Raw genomic sequence first — 18296 nt, forward strand, 5'->3', positions numbered from 1 at the left:
AGGATAGAATGAGAGGTATAGAGTTGAGCAGTGTAGCAGTGATACGAAAATCCATGTTTCTGAATGTCAGAACCTAGTGATGCTATGTAGTCTAGATAGAGAAGAGAAGTGGTCCAAGAGCTGAAATATTATAAATATAAAATATAAATTAATAAATAAATAAATAATATAAAATATTATATTATATTATATTATATTATATTATAGAAAATCACTAGATGTAGGGAGAGGGTTAAATGTTAATAAGCAAATCATGCGCCCGCGTTTGTTGAAGCCTTGATCCAGCTCATAAAAACATTCAGAACCTAAATATTTTTATTATTATTATTATTTACACTAATATTAAAATTAATGTACATAGCTTGCCTATTTTTAAATGATATTTAATGTGTGTTGGATTTGTGTTCACTATCATATAAAGTGAGCCAACTCGTGCTTTTTAAAAAGGAAATTACGTTTTTTTTTATTCAAACAATATAGTTTCAGTATTTCAGAATAACAACAACAGTCAGGGAAAATTGTTACGAATAATACATTAATACAAATAAATAAATAAATTAGTACAAATAAATACATTAATAAATAAAATGCAAATAATAAAAAATACATAAAACCCACAATAAAAGTATGTAAATTACATAAAAACTAAATTACATAAAAATGAACAGAAGAAAATAGAATAGATAAATGCTAATCGGTCTCATTTTGAAATAAGCACAAGTCACAGCATAGCACCACGTGATGGCATAATTACGTCATAACCTAAAATAACTGATGAATCTCTCTTTGAAATGATTCTTTAAAAAGAACTGTTTGAAAGAATCGATTCGCGGAAAATGAATCGGACTCCCATTCGTCACTTCTGCCAATGTTTAAATCCGCCGTTATCAAACACCGGGTGTTATAGGGATAATATGGATAAGAGTGGACAAAGTAAGCTCTTGCTTTGATATAAATGCCAAGCGTGAAGTTTATGAATGAAACGTAAGAACAAAACATCCCTGTAATCCTCTGCACGTGAGTAATCGCGCGCTCGTCACGTGACTGTCGTTCGCAGTCATGGCCGACGACTACAGACGAAGCGTCGAGCTGGAAAGGAGGATTTTTGAGTTAGATAACAAGTGTGCCACTCTTCGGACGGAGAAACCAGGTAACCGGGATTCCTGTCGCCAGTTGCGTAAAACCAGACTCTCGTTATTATAGATAACTGGCAGAATCAGCCAGGTGTTGTCAGCTAGTTAGCTTAGCCGCTCGACGTTAGCATTCTTGCGAATCACAACAAACATTTTCCTGAACAGCTATCACCCCGTTTATACGACAAACGTTTGGTTGACTAATTTATTCGAACACTGTAGTATTTATACTAAACCGCAAGCTAATGTAAAAGGTAAAATCACGTTTATTACGTTCTGTAATTTTTCAATTTATTTGGCTAGCTAGTACTTTGCATAAACTGAGTGAAGACGCATGTGGTCATGCAGTGATACAGAACGACGCACAAATAACATAAAACATAATATATGTAACGTTAGTCATAGTTATTCTGCAAGGTGCTATTACAACCTAACATTAAACAATATAAGAGACAAATAGCAATTTAACGAACTGCCAAACTCTTTTAGCAGAATTATTCAATTAGTATTTTGTCTACTTCAGCCAGACAAAAGGTCTCGGTAATATATAAATAATCACAAATAATAAAAAATAACATTTCTGTGTTGTTTATTTACTTGTAGACTGAAATGATGCAGATTATATTGGCTATATTGGCGTTTAGGTCCTGTCAGTCATACGTAGTATACATACTTAGTAATGCTTTTTGTTTTCAAATGTTTCAATTGACTCATTCTCGTCATGTTCAGAATAAAACAGAGGACATATACAAGGGTTTTAAGCTCTTTTCAGACAGTTGGTTACTTACATTTACATTTATTCATTTAGCTGACGCTTTTATCCAAAGCGTCACTTACTTACAGAGCTAGTTTCCTCGTTGTCATTGTGATATTAATGATTTGTTTTAGGCTATACCAAAAGCTGTGCTTTAGGTTACAGATTTACATGCATTAAAATTGATGTGTAATATTTTCATTTTATAGATATGTTTGGAAGCCTGCTTCCACAAAGTCATTTTGCCAGAACGATATATAATCTCCCCTGTTGTTGTTGTTTTAGACCACCAACTATAAACTCTCATGTTGTATGTCCTTTATTAGATATGAAATATTAACATGTTGGATTTTTTTTCCCTTCCTAGATGATGACTACTTGCAGAATGCATCTTCCATACTAGACAAGTTGAAAAGCTATTATAGACATGGAGGAGAGAGCAGCAGCCTCCCTAAACTGCTGCAGGATTATACACAGGTACTTCATATAACAGTCCCTTAAGCGTAGCGTAACTATATATTAACATGTTTGATTTGTGAAAAAAAAAGTTAATAATATGAAAATATTGTGTTAATTAGTAATGTTGAATGAATGAATGATGCATTTATATAGCCCCTTATTGTGTATTGCTGTACACCCAAAGCGCTTTACAATCATGTGGGGGGTCTCTCCTCAACCACCACCAGTGTGCAGCATCCACTTGGATGATGCGACGGCAGCCACAGCACAACGGCGCCAGTGCGCTCACCACACACCAGCTACAGGTGGAGAGGAGAGGGAATGTTAATTCAAGAAAGATTTTAAGATTTTTCAGGGTCCCATACATCCTTAAAATGTCTTGAATTCAGTTTCATCAAAGGACTGAAGTCTTAAATATAATCTTAGAGGGTTTTAAATTTGAGGCTGAAAAGCAATATGCCCTAATGCAATTAATAAACTTTGAAAAAACGTATTAAATGAATGATAGCATTGCATGTTAATAGTCAAAATATGAGACTGTTGCACATTCTACAGGCTCACGGTTTCAGAGCACTGCAAAATGAACACTGCACATTTATGCCAAGTGATCGCTCATTATTACTGATTTGTAATGTTGTAGATGGTTATAAGAGTGCACATATTCTCATCTTTTTAACCCTTAAATGCATGAATGTTTCGCCAATCACTCTTGCATATTCGGGTCTTTAGCGACCCGGACCTATACAGTCCCCTCCATAAGTATTGGAATAGTAAAAACAAAATTGCTCTGTTGGCTGTGGAGTCAAGACATTTGCAAATATGATTAAAAGATGAATATGAGACAAAACTATAGAATGTCACATTTTATTATTAGCCGTTTCAACACACACATGTTTAACCAAATAAAAAGAGCAGCACTTTTAGAGTTCATCCCACTCATTGATGTGAGCATAAGTATTGGGACAGTTGAACATAAGGCCGATATTAAAGATTAAAAGATATTATTTAGTTGCAGATCCCTTGCGCACAATCACAGCAGTGAGTCTGTGACCCATAGACATCACCAGAGTCTTGGTCTCATCCTTTGAAATACTTTTCCCCAAAAAAAAAAAAAAAAACTTTTCCCAGCCTTTAATGCAGCCAATTCCAATTGCTGCTTGTTTTGGGGAGTTTCTGCCTTTACTCTCCTCTTCAGCTGGTGAAATTCATGTTCAATCAGATTTAAATCTGGAGATAGGCTTGGGCAGTGTAAGACTTTCCATTTCTTTGCCCTTATAAATTCCTTGACCGAACTGGCAGGGTGTTTTGGGTCATTGTCCTGATGCAATATGAAGCACTTCCCAATGAATCTGGTGGCATTTTCTTGAATATTGGTAGGCAAGATGGGTTTGTACCCTTCCAAATTCATTCTGCTACTGTCATCATACATTAAGTCATCAGTAAAGTTGAGAGGGCCTGTTCCAGAGGCAGCCTTGCATGCCCATGCCATGACATCATCTTCATCATGCTTTACAGATGAGGCTGTATGCTTGGGATCATTTGCAGTTCCATTTTTTTCTCCACATTTTTGCTTTCCCATCACTTAGATAAAGGTTCATCTTTGTCTCATCGGTCCATAAACACAGTTCCAAAACTCTTCTGGCTCACCTTTGTGCTTTTTTGCAAACTCTAATCTTGCCTTTCTATTTTTGGTGCTGGTCAGAGGTTTGCATCTTGCTGTGTAGCATCTGTAATTCTGTGTCAAAGTCTCCTGAGGACAGTAGATTGTCAGAGCATCACCCCAGCTTTCTGGAATTTGTTGGTGATTTTACAGACACGTCTTTTATGGTTCGTTTTCACAGCTTTTATGATTTGTCTGTCATCAACTACTGTTTTCTCAGCCGATCAGGTAGTTGTTGGATGCTGGTGTCGCTGGTGGTTTCCAAACTCTTGATTTCTCCATGCCCTTTGTTTTTGCTATAGCTCTAATTGGCTTCCTCTTTTCTTTTAGCATTCAAATTGCTTGCTTTTCTCTCAAAGTCAGCTCCCTCATCTTCATCCTGGTTTGTGTGTGTCATTATCGAATGCAAGGTTCAGAATGCAGAAGTAATGGATATAACTGATACGACACATTCCCTGCTTTTAATATCTGAAGAATTAATGCAACAGGACACAGCTGATCACTTAGAAAGACCTGTGAGGCAACTGTTCCAATACTTATGCTCACATCAGATAGAGGGATGACACTCTAAAAGTGCTGAACTTCTTAGCTGGTAAAACATCTATGTGTTGAATCACCCAATAATAAAATGTGACATTATGTAGTTTTGTCTCATATTCATCTTTTAATCATATTTGTAAATGTCTTTACTCCACAGCCAACAGAGCAATTTTGTCTTTACTGTTCCAATACTTTTGGAGGGCACTGTATATCCAGCACGGATGGATCCTAAACTGTTGCAATAGCAAAAAACTCTCTTGATATTTTAAGAACCATTACAGAAGAATAAAATAAAAGTCATCAAATATTTGAATATTTTTGCGCAGAAATAAAAATACTTGCACTAATACACACCTCAGGTCTCTAGCGACCCTATACACTTTTTATGAAAAATTAATCAGAAAATAGACATTCTTTAAAAAAAAAAAAAAATTCTTGTTATATTGTTTATAATGAATAGACTAAGGAATACTAAGAAAGCTGATGTCTAACTTTAAAAAATGAAGAAGGGAGAGGGTAGTAAACGATGTCCCGGGTCGTTAAAGACCCGAGGTATGCATTTAAGGGTTAAATAAGCAACTGGAAGTATTAAAATGTATATATTTCAAAATAAGAGTCACGTTTTTTTCATGCTTGTTTATAATTAAAACTCCCACATTATGTAGGTTTTTCTTTCTGGATATTATTGGTATTTTGGTTACACAATAAACTATATGTGGCATTTAATTTCACCCTCTTACAGAAAGAAGAGACTAAGAACATTATTTAACACATTATGAGCATTTTATTATTATCAGCACTATAATCTGTTTAGTGGCTTCTCTTTAAACGTATCATATCAGCAAAATCCAATATTGTTCGGAACATAATTTAAATGTAATTATTAGGGGTGTAACGATACGCGTATTCGTATTGAACCTTTCGGTACGAGGCTTTCGGTTCAGTACGCATTACAAACCGAACGATTTGTTGGACTATTCCTATTACGTTTGGAAAATAAAAGAGCTTAAAGTGTGCGACATATCAGTGCCACCGTGCTCAACAACGCAGCCCAAGCGACGTAACGGGCAACACGCTGCGAGGATAAGATTAGGCTATTTACTCCTCAATAAAATGTTTTTTTTTAAGGGTCTTTTAAAACAGGTCTATTAGGCTATAGGCTACCTACAATTAATTATAGTCCTATAATTAAAATATTAACACTGCAGTCATCAATAAAAATCTATTAAATAAAAAGCTTTTATTTCAAGCACCGACTTTCAAAAACAACCTTTTCAACCTTCAAAAACACAAAATACGTTTCTTTTCATTTATTTTTTTTTCCACTATGTACAGGCCACAAGAGAAATATTAAGGAAATGAATGAAAACAGCTATAGGCCTACCGTTATCAGCATATGTTGAAGTAGATTCGTCTCTCTGAGAGAATATGCGGCGTCAGATGCCGAAAGCTCCGTCATTCCATTTTTACTTTCACTTTTATTTATAGTGAATTGACAGATTAAGATGTTCACCAGCATAAATCTTGTGCAAAGTTTGCACGTGTGCAAGCCCTGGTGCAAACGCATGCTTGTGTGATATCCATTGGCTCGCCTTCATGGTTTAAAACATAAATATTTCCATCATTGCGACGTAACCAATTGCCCCGCCTCCCATATCGAAAACGTACTGAACCGTGACACCACTGTGGCGTATCGAAACCGAACCGTGAATTTTGTGAACCGTTACACCCCTAGTAATTATATATTAGTACATAATACTATGATTTGAGAACTGTTCGACCTACAAGTAAAGCATACCGTTAAATGTATAGTAATATTAGTATCACTCAGCTCAAGTCAGGCAGCGCTAAGCCATAGCTAGTGTCAGCCCGTAACAGCCTGTTTCAAGACGGAGAAACGCCTCGCATTTAGCCCGTCAGCTGCTTCAAAAATTAGAGTGCTGAAATGAAGTTTGACAGTGGTTTATTTCCCCTAAGTTCATGTAACATGTTAACAACAATCCTTGCTGATTGTAGACTGCAGTTGTCACTCAAACGTCTATTAATCATATAAAGGTGTTTATCCTTGAGTGGTGCACTGCAAAAAATGCTTTCCTACTTAGTTTTTGTCTTGTTTCTAGTCCAAATATATCTAAAAATTCTTAAATCAAGAAGCATTTTCTAGACAAGCAAAAATTATTGTCGTCTTTTCAGAAAAAGTAAAAATTAAGTGAGTTTAGTTTGTCTGATATGCAATATATGATTTATTTTGAGTTTGTTCTGCATACATTATTTTATTTGTCCAGAGCTTATAAAGTCGTAAATTTCAAAACTTTTTAAATTTAAAAACACTGCAGATACCTTGTTTTAGATGTAATGGCTCATATGACCTATTGTTTTACCTGCTTTGCTACAGGTTGTCTTGGACATTACATTCTATGAGGAAAACAGGCTTGTAGATCAGGAGTTTCCTGAGGACACTTCCCCTTTCAAAATCCAGCAGTTACTACAGGACTTGACAGAGCCAGAGGTGTTAGCCGGGCGACTGGTGCCTGCACAAGAGGTGTTGTATTTCTGTATGCATAGAAGATATTTACTTAGAACAATTAGTTTCATTTGCTGTTGTTTCTAAATAAGGCATCCACTCCCACTGGTTAATATTTTTGGTTACAGACCACCTGTGCAATTAGGAAATGTGGCAGTTTATGCAGCAATTTTTTTTTTTTTTACTGTAGCATCATTTTGTTTGTTTGTTTGCAAAATAAGTGCAACTTTTTATGCATGTCTTTGCATGTGGGTGTTCAGAATAAATAATCTTTACTCTTGAATTGGCATAGCCTGAATAATATTAGAAAGCTGTTCTGAGTAACTGTACTGTGATGCTGTGGTTTGGATCAGGTGCAGTCTGTGCTGGGGCTGGAGCTGCTGGAGTGCCTATATTGGAGGCGTGGGGCATTATTATATATGTACTGCCACACACTACACCAACGCAAGCAATGGATCAAGAAGAACAAAGCCACATTCCTTAAGGTTCTTTCACCAACCTCTCACTCCACAGTGCCAGTTTTAGTGGCCATGACTTGAGTAAGTGTTGCAATGCTCCGTGTCTTCACAGTGTCTTCAAGAAGGTGTGCGTTACCTTATGAGAATGTTGCAAGTGAGGAACTCAGTCAAGCTGAACGATGGTGTGGTTTTTCATGACTCTGCAACTGCAAATTTTCTGGCAGAAGGTACATCTTTGAAAATGTACTTTCTGTTCTAAAACTGAAAGACAAGTGGTTGATTTCTGTGGCATTTCTGAGTTTTGTTTGGAACTTGGGAGCTCAAAACTGCAGACATGCAAGTCGTGAATTCAGATTGTGTCTCTGTGTGAGACACATCAGGCATTGTGTCTCTGCAGGGACGGATTTTCAAAGCACGATTTATAACATCTCTAAACAGCACAGCCAGTGGGTTATCAGTATCTTCAAATATTGCAGTTAATTTACGAAGGAAAGTGATTTTTCCATTGAAAAGATGTGTAGCCTACAAACTCCACTCCATTTTTGAGGTTGCTAGTGGTTTTATAATGCATTGCTTTTAACTGAAGTTCGTTATGATTAACATTTGCTATATAATAATAATAATAATAATAAATGATATGCAAAGTTTTTGAAGTCATATAGCTTATCAGTCACTTTGGAAGAAGACAGTTGATTTTTATTTACTAATTCATCTTAATATCATGCATAACATGTTATTTTTAGAGAATGATTTTTACTAGTCAAAATAAAATGTGTGTGTTCATATTCTTGTCAAAACTGACTCATTTATTTTTTCCCCATTAGGTATCTTTTCTGATACTCACTTGCTTACAATGATGTACATTGGTGAGATGTGTTTCTGGGCAGTGAAATATGAGGACTGCAGCATGGACACCACAGAGCGCAAAGAGGACAGGCTTCATTTCCGAGATATTGGCACACAAATCCTCCATAAGTATGTGCTGGCATGTGAGGGGCCACTTCAGGGTCAGGGCTGGAACACAGAGAATGCCAAGGAGATCCTTAGTATTTTACAGTAAACCTGGCGAGAGCTTTTAGGAGAGGAGGTTCACAAAATGTCATTGTTCTGAAGCTAGCAAAAAAAAAAAAAGTAAAAACACAAACAAACAAAAAAGATTAAAAAAGAAAATATTGAAAACAAAAAAGGCACTTATCTTCCAGTCCAGATTTGTTTTCTGGATGTGTGTTTTCGCTGAGAATGTGTAATAATACTTCTAATGTAAAATATAAACAAATAACTATTTGTTTAAGAAAAAAAATTCCAGCTGAGAAACATCACAACTTTTTATTTATTTTAATTTTTATTTATTTATTTTTAATTAATTACATTTATATATGTTAAAAGAAATGGTACAAAGGAGGGGAAAATGCAGGTATACGTTGCATATTTAAGTATTTGTGACCATTTTTAAGTATGGACCTTTTCTTTTTAACATCTTTGTATATGACACCTCTTCTGCTCACTTATTAAAAGTTGCATCTTTATTCCTTTCATTGAACAGATGTAATGTTCAGAGATGGGAATTTGGGTATTTTGATAGTATACTTTTAAAAGCTAAACTTTTTGGTCATATTCTTTTTAAAATGAAGTTCATTTTTTTTTTTATGTCTTCATTGAAATAAATTTTGGGTTAAGAAATGTGGAAATGTGAATGTGTGCGTGATATTTTGGTTTCACATGAGAGCTTGTTACACCAGAGGAGTGTTAATGGATACAAGATGCTGATTGTCTTCATGTCCCTAGTAATTATCAAAAGGTCTTCAGCTAAAGTTCAGGTTGTACTTGTATTTTACACTTCTATTGCTAACCTTTTAAGATGTAGTCAAAACCTCCATCTTTACTATCTTACATTTCAGTCATCAGTTTTGGGGTTAATGGCAACACTACATAATGGTATAGTGGCCTTTAACAATTTTGTTGATGATAAACCAAAATAAATCATATGCTTATCCAAAGTAAACTTTCACACAAAAGATAACTATTTGGTGGTTATGAATAACTATTACTATAGCTTTTTGCAAAACTGACCCTAATTACAATCTGTAGGTAACTGGGGCACTTAAAGAACAATATTGAAGTATAGGTTAACTGCTTCACAGTAGGTCCCTAGGAAGCACTTGGAGTGATGAAGAAATAAATTAAGGAATTCGGTTTATAATTCAAATTCATGTTTTTAAATGTAGTTAAATCCAATAAATTAAATCATTTTTAATATGAGAAATAAGTGGACATTTAGAACCGTTTATTCAATTTGTGTTTTAAACTCTAGATAGGCTAATACCCTTGCAAATTACAAATAAAATATAAATGTTTGTCCATTTAAAAGTGCTGTTATTACATTTTTATGTTTGAATTATTACATTGATAACTTGTTCCTTCATTTTATTTATACGTGTCACTTCTAGTCCTGCATACTATGTCTTCCCAAATACTGAAGTGATAGACCCTGCTTTATTCCAGTGTAGTTTGGCGGTGTTTCCAAAACTACAGTTCCCACAATGCAGTGCTGTGCGTGACGTTGCACGCCTATGAAAACATGAGAAACGTGTAACTTTGACAGTTCCGGGAAAATTCACAGGCATACTTCACAGCTGAAATCGGGAGTAAGAGTTGGCCGTCATGTCAGGAAGTAAAGCAAATGTATTGACATCTTTGCTCCATTAAAAAAAAGTTTGAAAACTTTCTAAGAAATTGCTGACAAATACGTGTCAGTATGCTGAGCCGATCTATAGTCGTGCAAAGTCTCAGGAGTATTAGAGAGAGGTTTTTTGATACAAGACGACAAAGAAATGAGCAAAGTGATGGTAAGGGGCCATGTAATGACGTCACGGGCCCTTCTCTGGATAACCTGCCGGTAAGGCGCGATTTTTTTTTTTTTTTTGCATCATTCCATATTTTTTATTTAACTGATGTTTTATTAAACCTACAGATTATGGCTATGTTGCAAATTGAATGCTAGCTTACTACGTACTAACTACTGCACAGTATACACTGTATACTGAAAGGCGTCATATTAACAGTATACATCACTACATTTATATCATCTTATTTTAATTTGAATGGGGTCCAGTTATCAATTTGTAATTATATATATATATTTTTATATATATAATTACAATATATATATATATTTATATATATATTTTTTTTTTTTTGCTTGTTTGATCAAATAATGAGATGAGAAAAAGAAATGTGAAAATTCACAGCCGTTATTACTTCGTTCATTTATCACACAAGTGAATTGAATAGAGGGATACAGTATTGTAAACAGTTAGCCTTATTGTTTACCACTCACTTTACTGTGCACAGTATACATACTACATACTGCAGTAACAAGAGCAGTATGGTGGCATGCTCTGCCATAGCCTGCATATACAAATACAATATACTACATATCTCAACTAAACTGCAGCTGTATAGACGGTAATACCAGATAATGTCTCTAAATAATGATTGTTAGTATTAGTGCTATTTACACTACTGCTCAAAACATTGTAAACAGTAAGATTTTTGAAAGAAATTAATTTTACGTTAATCAGAAGTGACATTAAGGTATTTTATAATGTTACAAAAATATCTATTTTAAACTAATGGTGTTCTTTTTAACTTTCATCAAAGAATCCTAAAAACATTATCACAGAAGAATGAACAAAAAACATTAGAACGAACATAAAAATAATTTCTGAAGCATCATCTGACACTGAAGACTAGAGTAATGGCTGCTAAAAATTCAGCTTTGCCATCCCTGGAATAAATTACATTTTAAAATATACTAAAATAGAAAACAGTTTTTTTAAACTGCAATAATATTTTGCAATATTGCTGTTTTACTGTAATCCCAAACATTTCAATGGCAATTTATAATAATTCTCCATAACACATTTTTTGTCTTTCTTAGGTTGACATGCAGTTTCTCATTATGACCTTCCTGTCTCCGCAAGACCTCTGCGGACTGGGAGGCACCAGTACATACTGGCGGTCAATGGTTCGAGATCCTGTCCTGTGGAAGTACTTCCTGTTGCGTGATATGCCACTCTGGCAGTCAGTTGACCATTTATCAGTGCCTCAGGTCAAGATCAGTGGCTCAGCTGTGCTGGATGACTCGGAGATGCAGCTTGATTATATGGCAGAGTAAGTGCTTAACACTGTGCCACATGGCACTTCAGTATCAGAAATAATCAGCTCTAGGTGCACCGTTTATGTTGCACTGGTAGATTTATAATGTATTCAAAATTTAAATTTTTGTATTATATTTTAATTAAAGAAAAATCATTTTAAAAAGTGCTTTTTAACTTGTATCTATGAAGGTTGTTAGCCTGTATTTAAAAAGCCTTAATATTTACTGTAATATTCTCTTTAACATGGCACCCACAGGTATCTACGAGTTTGTCCAGCCTGTCGAAACCAATGGCGACACCAACCCAGAGTGTTTGAATCTGTGACGTCCTTCTTCCACTCCTTTGTACCGGTTTCAGAGCCACAGTTTGCCATGTTTGGCCCGGGGCTTGAGCAGTTAGAGATTTCCCTCATGAATACGATCATGCGTTCCCCTCATGTACTGCCTGTTGCAGGACTGCCTCAGCGTCAGATTGATGGTGCTGTGCCTTTACTTATAGTTTATTCTAGTCAGTTATTAAACTGAATACATAGATGTTGTGTTCTGTGGTTGCTTTTTCTGCACTTGACCTTGATGGGATTTTTGTATTTTTACTTTTTCAGGCATTGGATCTGGAATCAGTTTTAAGTACAAAGATCTGCACAGATTCAATATTGCAACTTTATATTCGACTAACAGGTGAGGGAGAGGATTTTATATTGTCATTTAGAAGTGTTATACATGTACTACTATTTAAATGTTTGGGGTTGGATTTTTTTGTTGATTAATGTTTTTGAAAGCAGTGTCTTATGGAAGCCTGTATCTGCCAAAGGATTAAAAATATAGAAGGCAATTGTGACAAACGTAAAAAAAGGTAAAAAGTGATAATTGCGAGACATACATTCTGTTTATGTTTACATATTGCAATTCTGTTTTTTAAAAGTGAAAAAGTGAAAGTGCGCACACACAGCAGTGAACACACACCCGGAGCAGTGGGCAGCCATTTATGCTACGGTGCCTGGGGAGCAGTTGGAGGTTCAGTGCCTCAGTCGTGGTATTGAAGGTGGAGAGAGCGCTGAACATTCACTCCCCTCACCTACAATTCCTGCCGGACATGAGACTCGAACCCGCAACCTTGGGTTACGAATCCGACTCGCTAACCTTTAGGCCAAGACTGCCCCAATTATTTAGTATATCTCCCAATCTTTTTATCTCCCAATTCTGACTTTTTCTTCTTATATAATGCAAATATGAATTTATATCTCAGATATACATTTTTATATCTTTTATAAAGGTTTATACAGATTATACAGAATATTAGAAAGATCAGGCCCCTTCTTTCGGAACATGCTACACAATTCATTGTTCAAGCTCTTGTTCTGTCCAGGCTGGACTATTGCAATGCTCTCTTGGCAGGTCTTCCAGCCAGTTCTATCAAACCTCTGAAGTTAATTAACAATGCATTGATTAATCTTTAATGAGCCAAAAAGAATGCACGTCACACCTCTGTTCATCAATTTGCACTGGCTACCAATAGCTGCTCGCATAAAATTCAAGGCATTGATGTTTGCCTACAAAACCACCACTGGCTCTGCACCTCTTTACCTAAATTCATTACTTCAGAGTTATATGCCCTCTAAAGGCTTGCATTCTGCAAATGAATTGAGTATTATTGTGCCATCCCAAAGAGGCACAAAATCACTTTCACAGACTTTTACCTTAACTGTTCCCTCCTGGTGGAATGACCTGCCTGTCTCAGTCCGAACAGCTTTCAAGAAATGGCTAAAAACACATCTCTTCCATCTTTATTTGACCCTCTAAATCTAGCACTCTCTATTCTAATTCAATTTTTTTATCTATTTGTTTTATTTTTTATTTAAAAAACAACAACATTTTACTCTCTAACACTCTCTATAAGATATAAACTCTCAAATAAGATATAAACTACAAGAAAATAGTTTATGAATTGTGAGATAAAGACACAATTATATTTTTTAGCTTTTTATCTTGTGAAAGAAACAAGCTTCTATTGTCTTTAATGCTCACCAAAGCTGCATTTATTTGAAAATACAATAAAAACTAATATTATGAACTCTTATTAGAGATGAAAAAACTGTTGTCTATCTCAGTATATTTTCAAATGTAATTCATTCCTGTGATAGTCATTACTCCAGTCTTCAGTGTCACAGGATCCTTCAGAAATCTTTTTATTATGCTGATTCTGTGCTTAATAAATGCTTCCTGTTATTATCAATGTTGAAAACAGCTGTGCTGCGTAATATTTTTGTGGAAACTGTGATATATTTATAATTATTTGATGAATAAAAAGTTCAGAAGAACAGAATTTCTTTTTTTCTTTTGTAACATTGTAAATGCCTTTAGAGTTACTTTTGATCAGTTTAATAATGCCTCCTTGCTGAAAAGTATTAATTTTCTTACTCACCCCAAACTTTTGAAAGGTAGTAGGTGTATGTTGCTTGTGCACTGATTTGTTGCACATGTACATATACATCTATGTCTCTGCATTTAGGTCAGAGCGAGAGAGAGCACGTCTGGAGCACCTCAGTCTGCGCAGTAAACTCTTTATCTATGAGGAGGATAGTGAGTCCAACATTCCCTTAAGCATCAACCCCATGTTTAATCAAGTTTGTCAAGCTGTGAATGGATTCATCTTTGTGGTCAATGCTGAGACAGAAAGAGGTATGATTGTCCTGAGCACACTTTGGATTTAAAGGCTTATGCCTATATGCTTGAAATTAGTTTTGTACACAAATATAAATTAGTATGAATTTCTGGTAACACTTTAGAATAGGGAACACTTATTCACTATTGACTATGACTTTTCCCTCAATAAATTTAATAATTTGCTGCTTATTATTAGTTAGTAAGGTGGTTAAGTTTAGGTATCTGGTAGGATTAGGGATGTAGAATATGGTCATGTAGAATAAGGCATTAATATGTGCTTAATTAGTACTAATTAATGGCTAATATTCTAGTAATATGCATGCTAATAAGCACCTAGTTAAGAGACCTTAAAATAAAGTGTTACCGAATTTCTTTAGCTTGCTGAAACATTGTAAGCAGATCCCCAAAGTGATTTTGCAGTTTATACTGTATGTCTCTCTTTTTTGTATTGGAGGAACAGACCAAAGGTGAGAGGAGGAAATCAGGGCCCAGATCAGGGTTATGTTAGACCCTGCGGTGGGCGCTGTGTCTCGCCCTATCTTGGTGCTCTCCTGTGTGTCTAGCGAGACAGCAGACAGACGCAGGATACCTTGTGTGACCGTTGCCCATCAGCTACATCTCAGCTCACTGACCAACCCTTGGATGGTAAGACATCTGGAAACATAACCAAAGAATTTCTGACCGAAGTATAGAAGATATGAATATTGTATATGCAATAAGGCTTCAGTATATGTTTTGTCATGCTATAGGTGCAGGACACCGCTGCGGAAACACTGACAGGACTGCTGGATGGCATTGATTGGCTGCTGAGGCACTCTGGAGTCAAACTATAACCAATCAGACATCTGAAAGCAGCTGGATGCGTTATAACAGAGGCCTTTTAATCATCTTACTATCCATAATGTACAACATACAAGTAACACCATTGTAATGGTTGTGCTTTTGGAGGAGACCACAGTCATACCATTAAATGAATTTACATAATTCAGTGAACTGTTTTACATTGGACTTTTTTGCACTAAATATTTTCCTTCAATTAACTTGTTAGATTTTTTTTTTAAAGTGAAATAGCATTATTTTTTTCATTTTTGTAAGGGAAATTATAGCCCTGAAGGCAATGTTACACAAGCAAAAATGATTTCATACTGAATATCAACAGTCTGAAATTTGACTGGTCAGGTGCTATTCAGAATCAGAATAACATGTTATGATTGTGATACAATGCAGTTCAATAAAGAAGTTAATATTAATCAACTTACATTATAGACACTGTTACTGTTGTTGCCTGTTACTTCCCTCTTCTTTTGCTTTGCAAACTATTTTTTGGGGGAAAGAAAATCACTATTATTTATTACTTATATTGTTCAGTTTTTATCATTCTTCCAGCACTTCTAACTCCTGAAGGGTGTTTTTCCTCATTTGTCCACAAAGAGGCAGCATCCTCAGCTTTATTAAGATGATTTATAGACGATAATAAGAGCATTGAACTTGTATAACCTGCTGCCCAGTTTTATTCAGGGTGGAGGTCATCCAGTGGCCATGTTCCAGAAATATTTAGGTATTGCTTTGTCTCTGTCTTCTCTTTGTCGGTGACTCCCTGCGGCCTTGTTCTCTTCCTCTGTTTAATTAAAGTGAAAGCCAGCCTATATGCTTTCAGCATTTTCCAGAGGTAACATGCTAAACTGAGTAATTAAGACTAATCCTAAAGTTCAGCCTTATTAAAGGCCACACTGCCAGTCAGCATGCTTAAACTGTCAAACTGAGTCACCTAATAGTGAAAAATGGGACTTAGTAGGAGTTGAAAGGTTGCCTTAAAGAAAAGAGACAGGAGTCATTGTATTTTTGTCTTTCCAACATATTTTAAAGGTTGAGCACTTGATAGTTTTAGACAGGTGGGTTTTATAGTTTATTCCGGGTGGAATAAGATGTATTAAATTATGTTTTGTCCTTTTGTATTTCCCTAGAGGAAGAACAGAATTCTTTCTCTTGCAGTCTCTTTTCTTACTCATAAAATTATTATGTATAGCAAGAATCATTGTCTTGAAAAAAAGGATGTTTTAAAATGAAATTGTAATTGCTGCAATTTGGATGCATTAAGTCTAACCTGAATGGTAGAGATGTAATGAGTCTGCTCTGTAATGAAATTTGACATAATGGAGAAAGTGTTGACCTTTCCATATTAAAATTTTATCTTTCATCTCCCCAGAAGCTTTTTCAAACAGTTTTCCACCACGCATCCCTCTCTAACTCCCTCATACCATGATTTCATGTAGCAAGACAGACCGCACATTGTCTGCACCCATAAAAAAGACAGGCCTGAAATCTTTTTAGAATAAATTGCCTGCTGATTTCCATGGATTATTTTAGAATTACATGCATAATAATTGCTCCCTATAGTTTATTGTAAGTAAATCAATTTAGTTCTATAGTATATTTCCAAATCTTGTAGATTTTTCTATTTCCTTTGTCCAATCAAGATATAACAAACATATGTTAGATAGATAGATAGATAGATAGATAGATAGATAGATAGATAGATAGATAGATAGATAGATAGATAGATAGATAGATAGATGCAGGACAAATAATCAAATATGTTCAATCAAACAAACAATCTCATCTTAACATGCTGCAATAGCAAAGCGGACATAATTGCGCAATGACTAAGTGGACATAATTGGCAATGGATGTCATCTGTTTTGGAAATCCTTTGTGTAAAGACAAAGAATACATTCAGCATAGGTGGCTTTAATGTGATTCAGCTCTGCCAAACACTTCAGCTGCATGCATAGACCCGGCTCATCTCAGAAACAGTGCTGCAGAGATGAAGACGTGGGTCATGAACAACGTGACTAACATATCAGTTCTTATGTTAGTATGTAAGTTGTTTACTCAGATTTTTCCATCATGACACTGTGGGTCAGAGTCTACAGAGTAGCATCTCTTTTCTGATAGTGTATCATGTTTTTTCCTTCCCAAATAGCTGTTTTCTTTGTGTAAAAGCTTACAATGTTGTTGTTTTCTATCTGTAAAAATAATTAATCCTATTTTCTCTTCAGATAATACCTGTGATATCCACTAGCGTTATTACTGTAACCATTCTCCTCAAACAGGATAACAAAATTAAGCAACAGGCCTGCAGTTCTGGTCACAGGAGAGTATTTTGTATCATAGCTTTTCCACCTTTTTCACAAATTACTGACACAGTGCAGTTTCTTTTTGTTGGATTAATAGCAATATTTCCATATACAATAGCAATATTTTCATATCCCCTCCCTTCCCCTCATACGCACCCATTTTTCGCTGCCAATTAGAATTAAATGTCTTATTTGTATTCGTTGACGTTAATTTCCATTAGGATCATTCATGCTAATTGCTTTGTTTTTACTCACCCACTGAGACTGTCAGCAGATGGGTAAAAACATCTCTTTTGAGTTCAACAGCCTAATAAAACACTAGTGCTTATTAAATCATCTCGATTCAGTGTTCAAATCTGATGTTAGTAAAGTTATTAAGCTATTATCTCCAACAACACCATGGCTGCATCTGAAACTGCATACTTCCCTTGGGCCAGAAACAGTAAGTGAAAAGAGTAGTATGTCCGAATTTATAATATTCATAAAACTCTGCTAGTGAGATTCTGAAGTACACATCTGACAAAACTTTGAGTGGTTCAGTGAATAATTCAAATGACTTGATTTGTGAATGACAAACTGGTTAAATTAATTGTGTACTGTATATAACGTGGAAAGATTAACATAAAAATCAGTCTTCAAATGGCACTCCTTCGAGAATCTGATCAAGATCATGCCTAAAATTTCTTAGAACAGCTTTAACTCAAAAAAGAGCATTTGAGGCATTTTTCAGATACTTAAAAAAACATAACAGCCGATCTGCTAAATGTGGATGGAGGTTGCATTCTGTCTCTATTCCTGTCCAGTAATC

General features: G+C 35.3%; 1 protein-coding gene and 1 pseudogene across 2 annotated transcripts; both read left to right on the forward strand.

Moving 5' to 3' along the window:
• The first annotated feature begins 815 nt into the window (after positions 1 to 815).
• rimoc1 (rab7a interacting mon1-ccz1 complex subunit 1) lies at positions 816 to 8790 on the forward strand. The gene is made up of 6 exons (XM_079382558.1): positions 816 to 1150; positions 2255 to 2364; positions 6942 to 7088; positions 7424 to 7555; positions 7641 to 7755; positions 8353 to 8790. The coding sequence occupies exons 1-6, from the start codon at positions 1060 to 1062 to the stop codon at positions 8586 to 8588; spliced, it is 831 nt and encodes a 276-aa protein (XP_079238684.1). The 5' UTR covers positions 816 to 1059; the 3' UTR covers positions 8589 to 8790.
• A 1338-nt stretch (positions 8791 to 10128) lies between these two features.
• Positions 10129 to 15379, forward strand: LOC306847846 (F-box only protein 4-like; annotated as a pseudogene). Its single transcript, XR_013786019.1, has 7 exons — positions 10129 to 10424; positions 11469 to 11701; positions 11945 to 12165; positions 12290 to 12365; positions 14197 to 14366; positions 14806 to 14996; positions 15101 to 15379. The product of XR_013786019.1 is annotated as an F-box only protein 4-like (transcript).
• The last annotated feature ends 2917 nt before the right edge of the window (positions 15380 to 18296 follow it).

The sequence above is a fragment of the Barbus barbus genome, assembly GCF_936440315.1.
Source record: "Barbus barbus genome assembly, chromosome: 28".
Classification (NCBI taxonomy): Eukaryota; Metazoa; Chordata; class Actinopteri; order Cypriniformes; family Cyprinidae; genus Barbus; species Barbus barbus.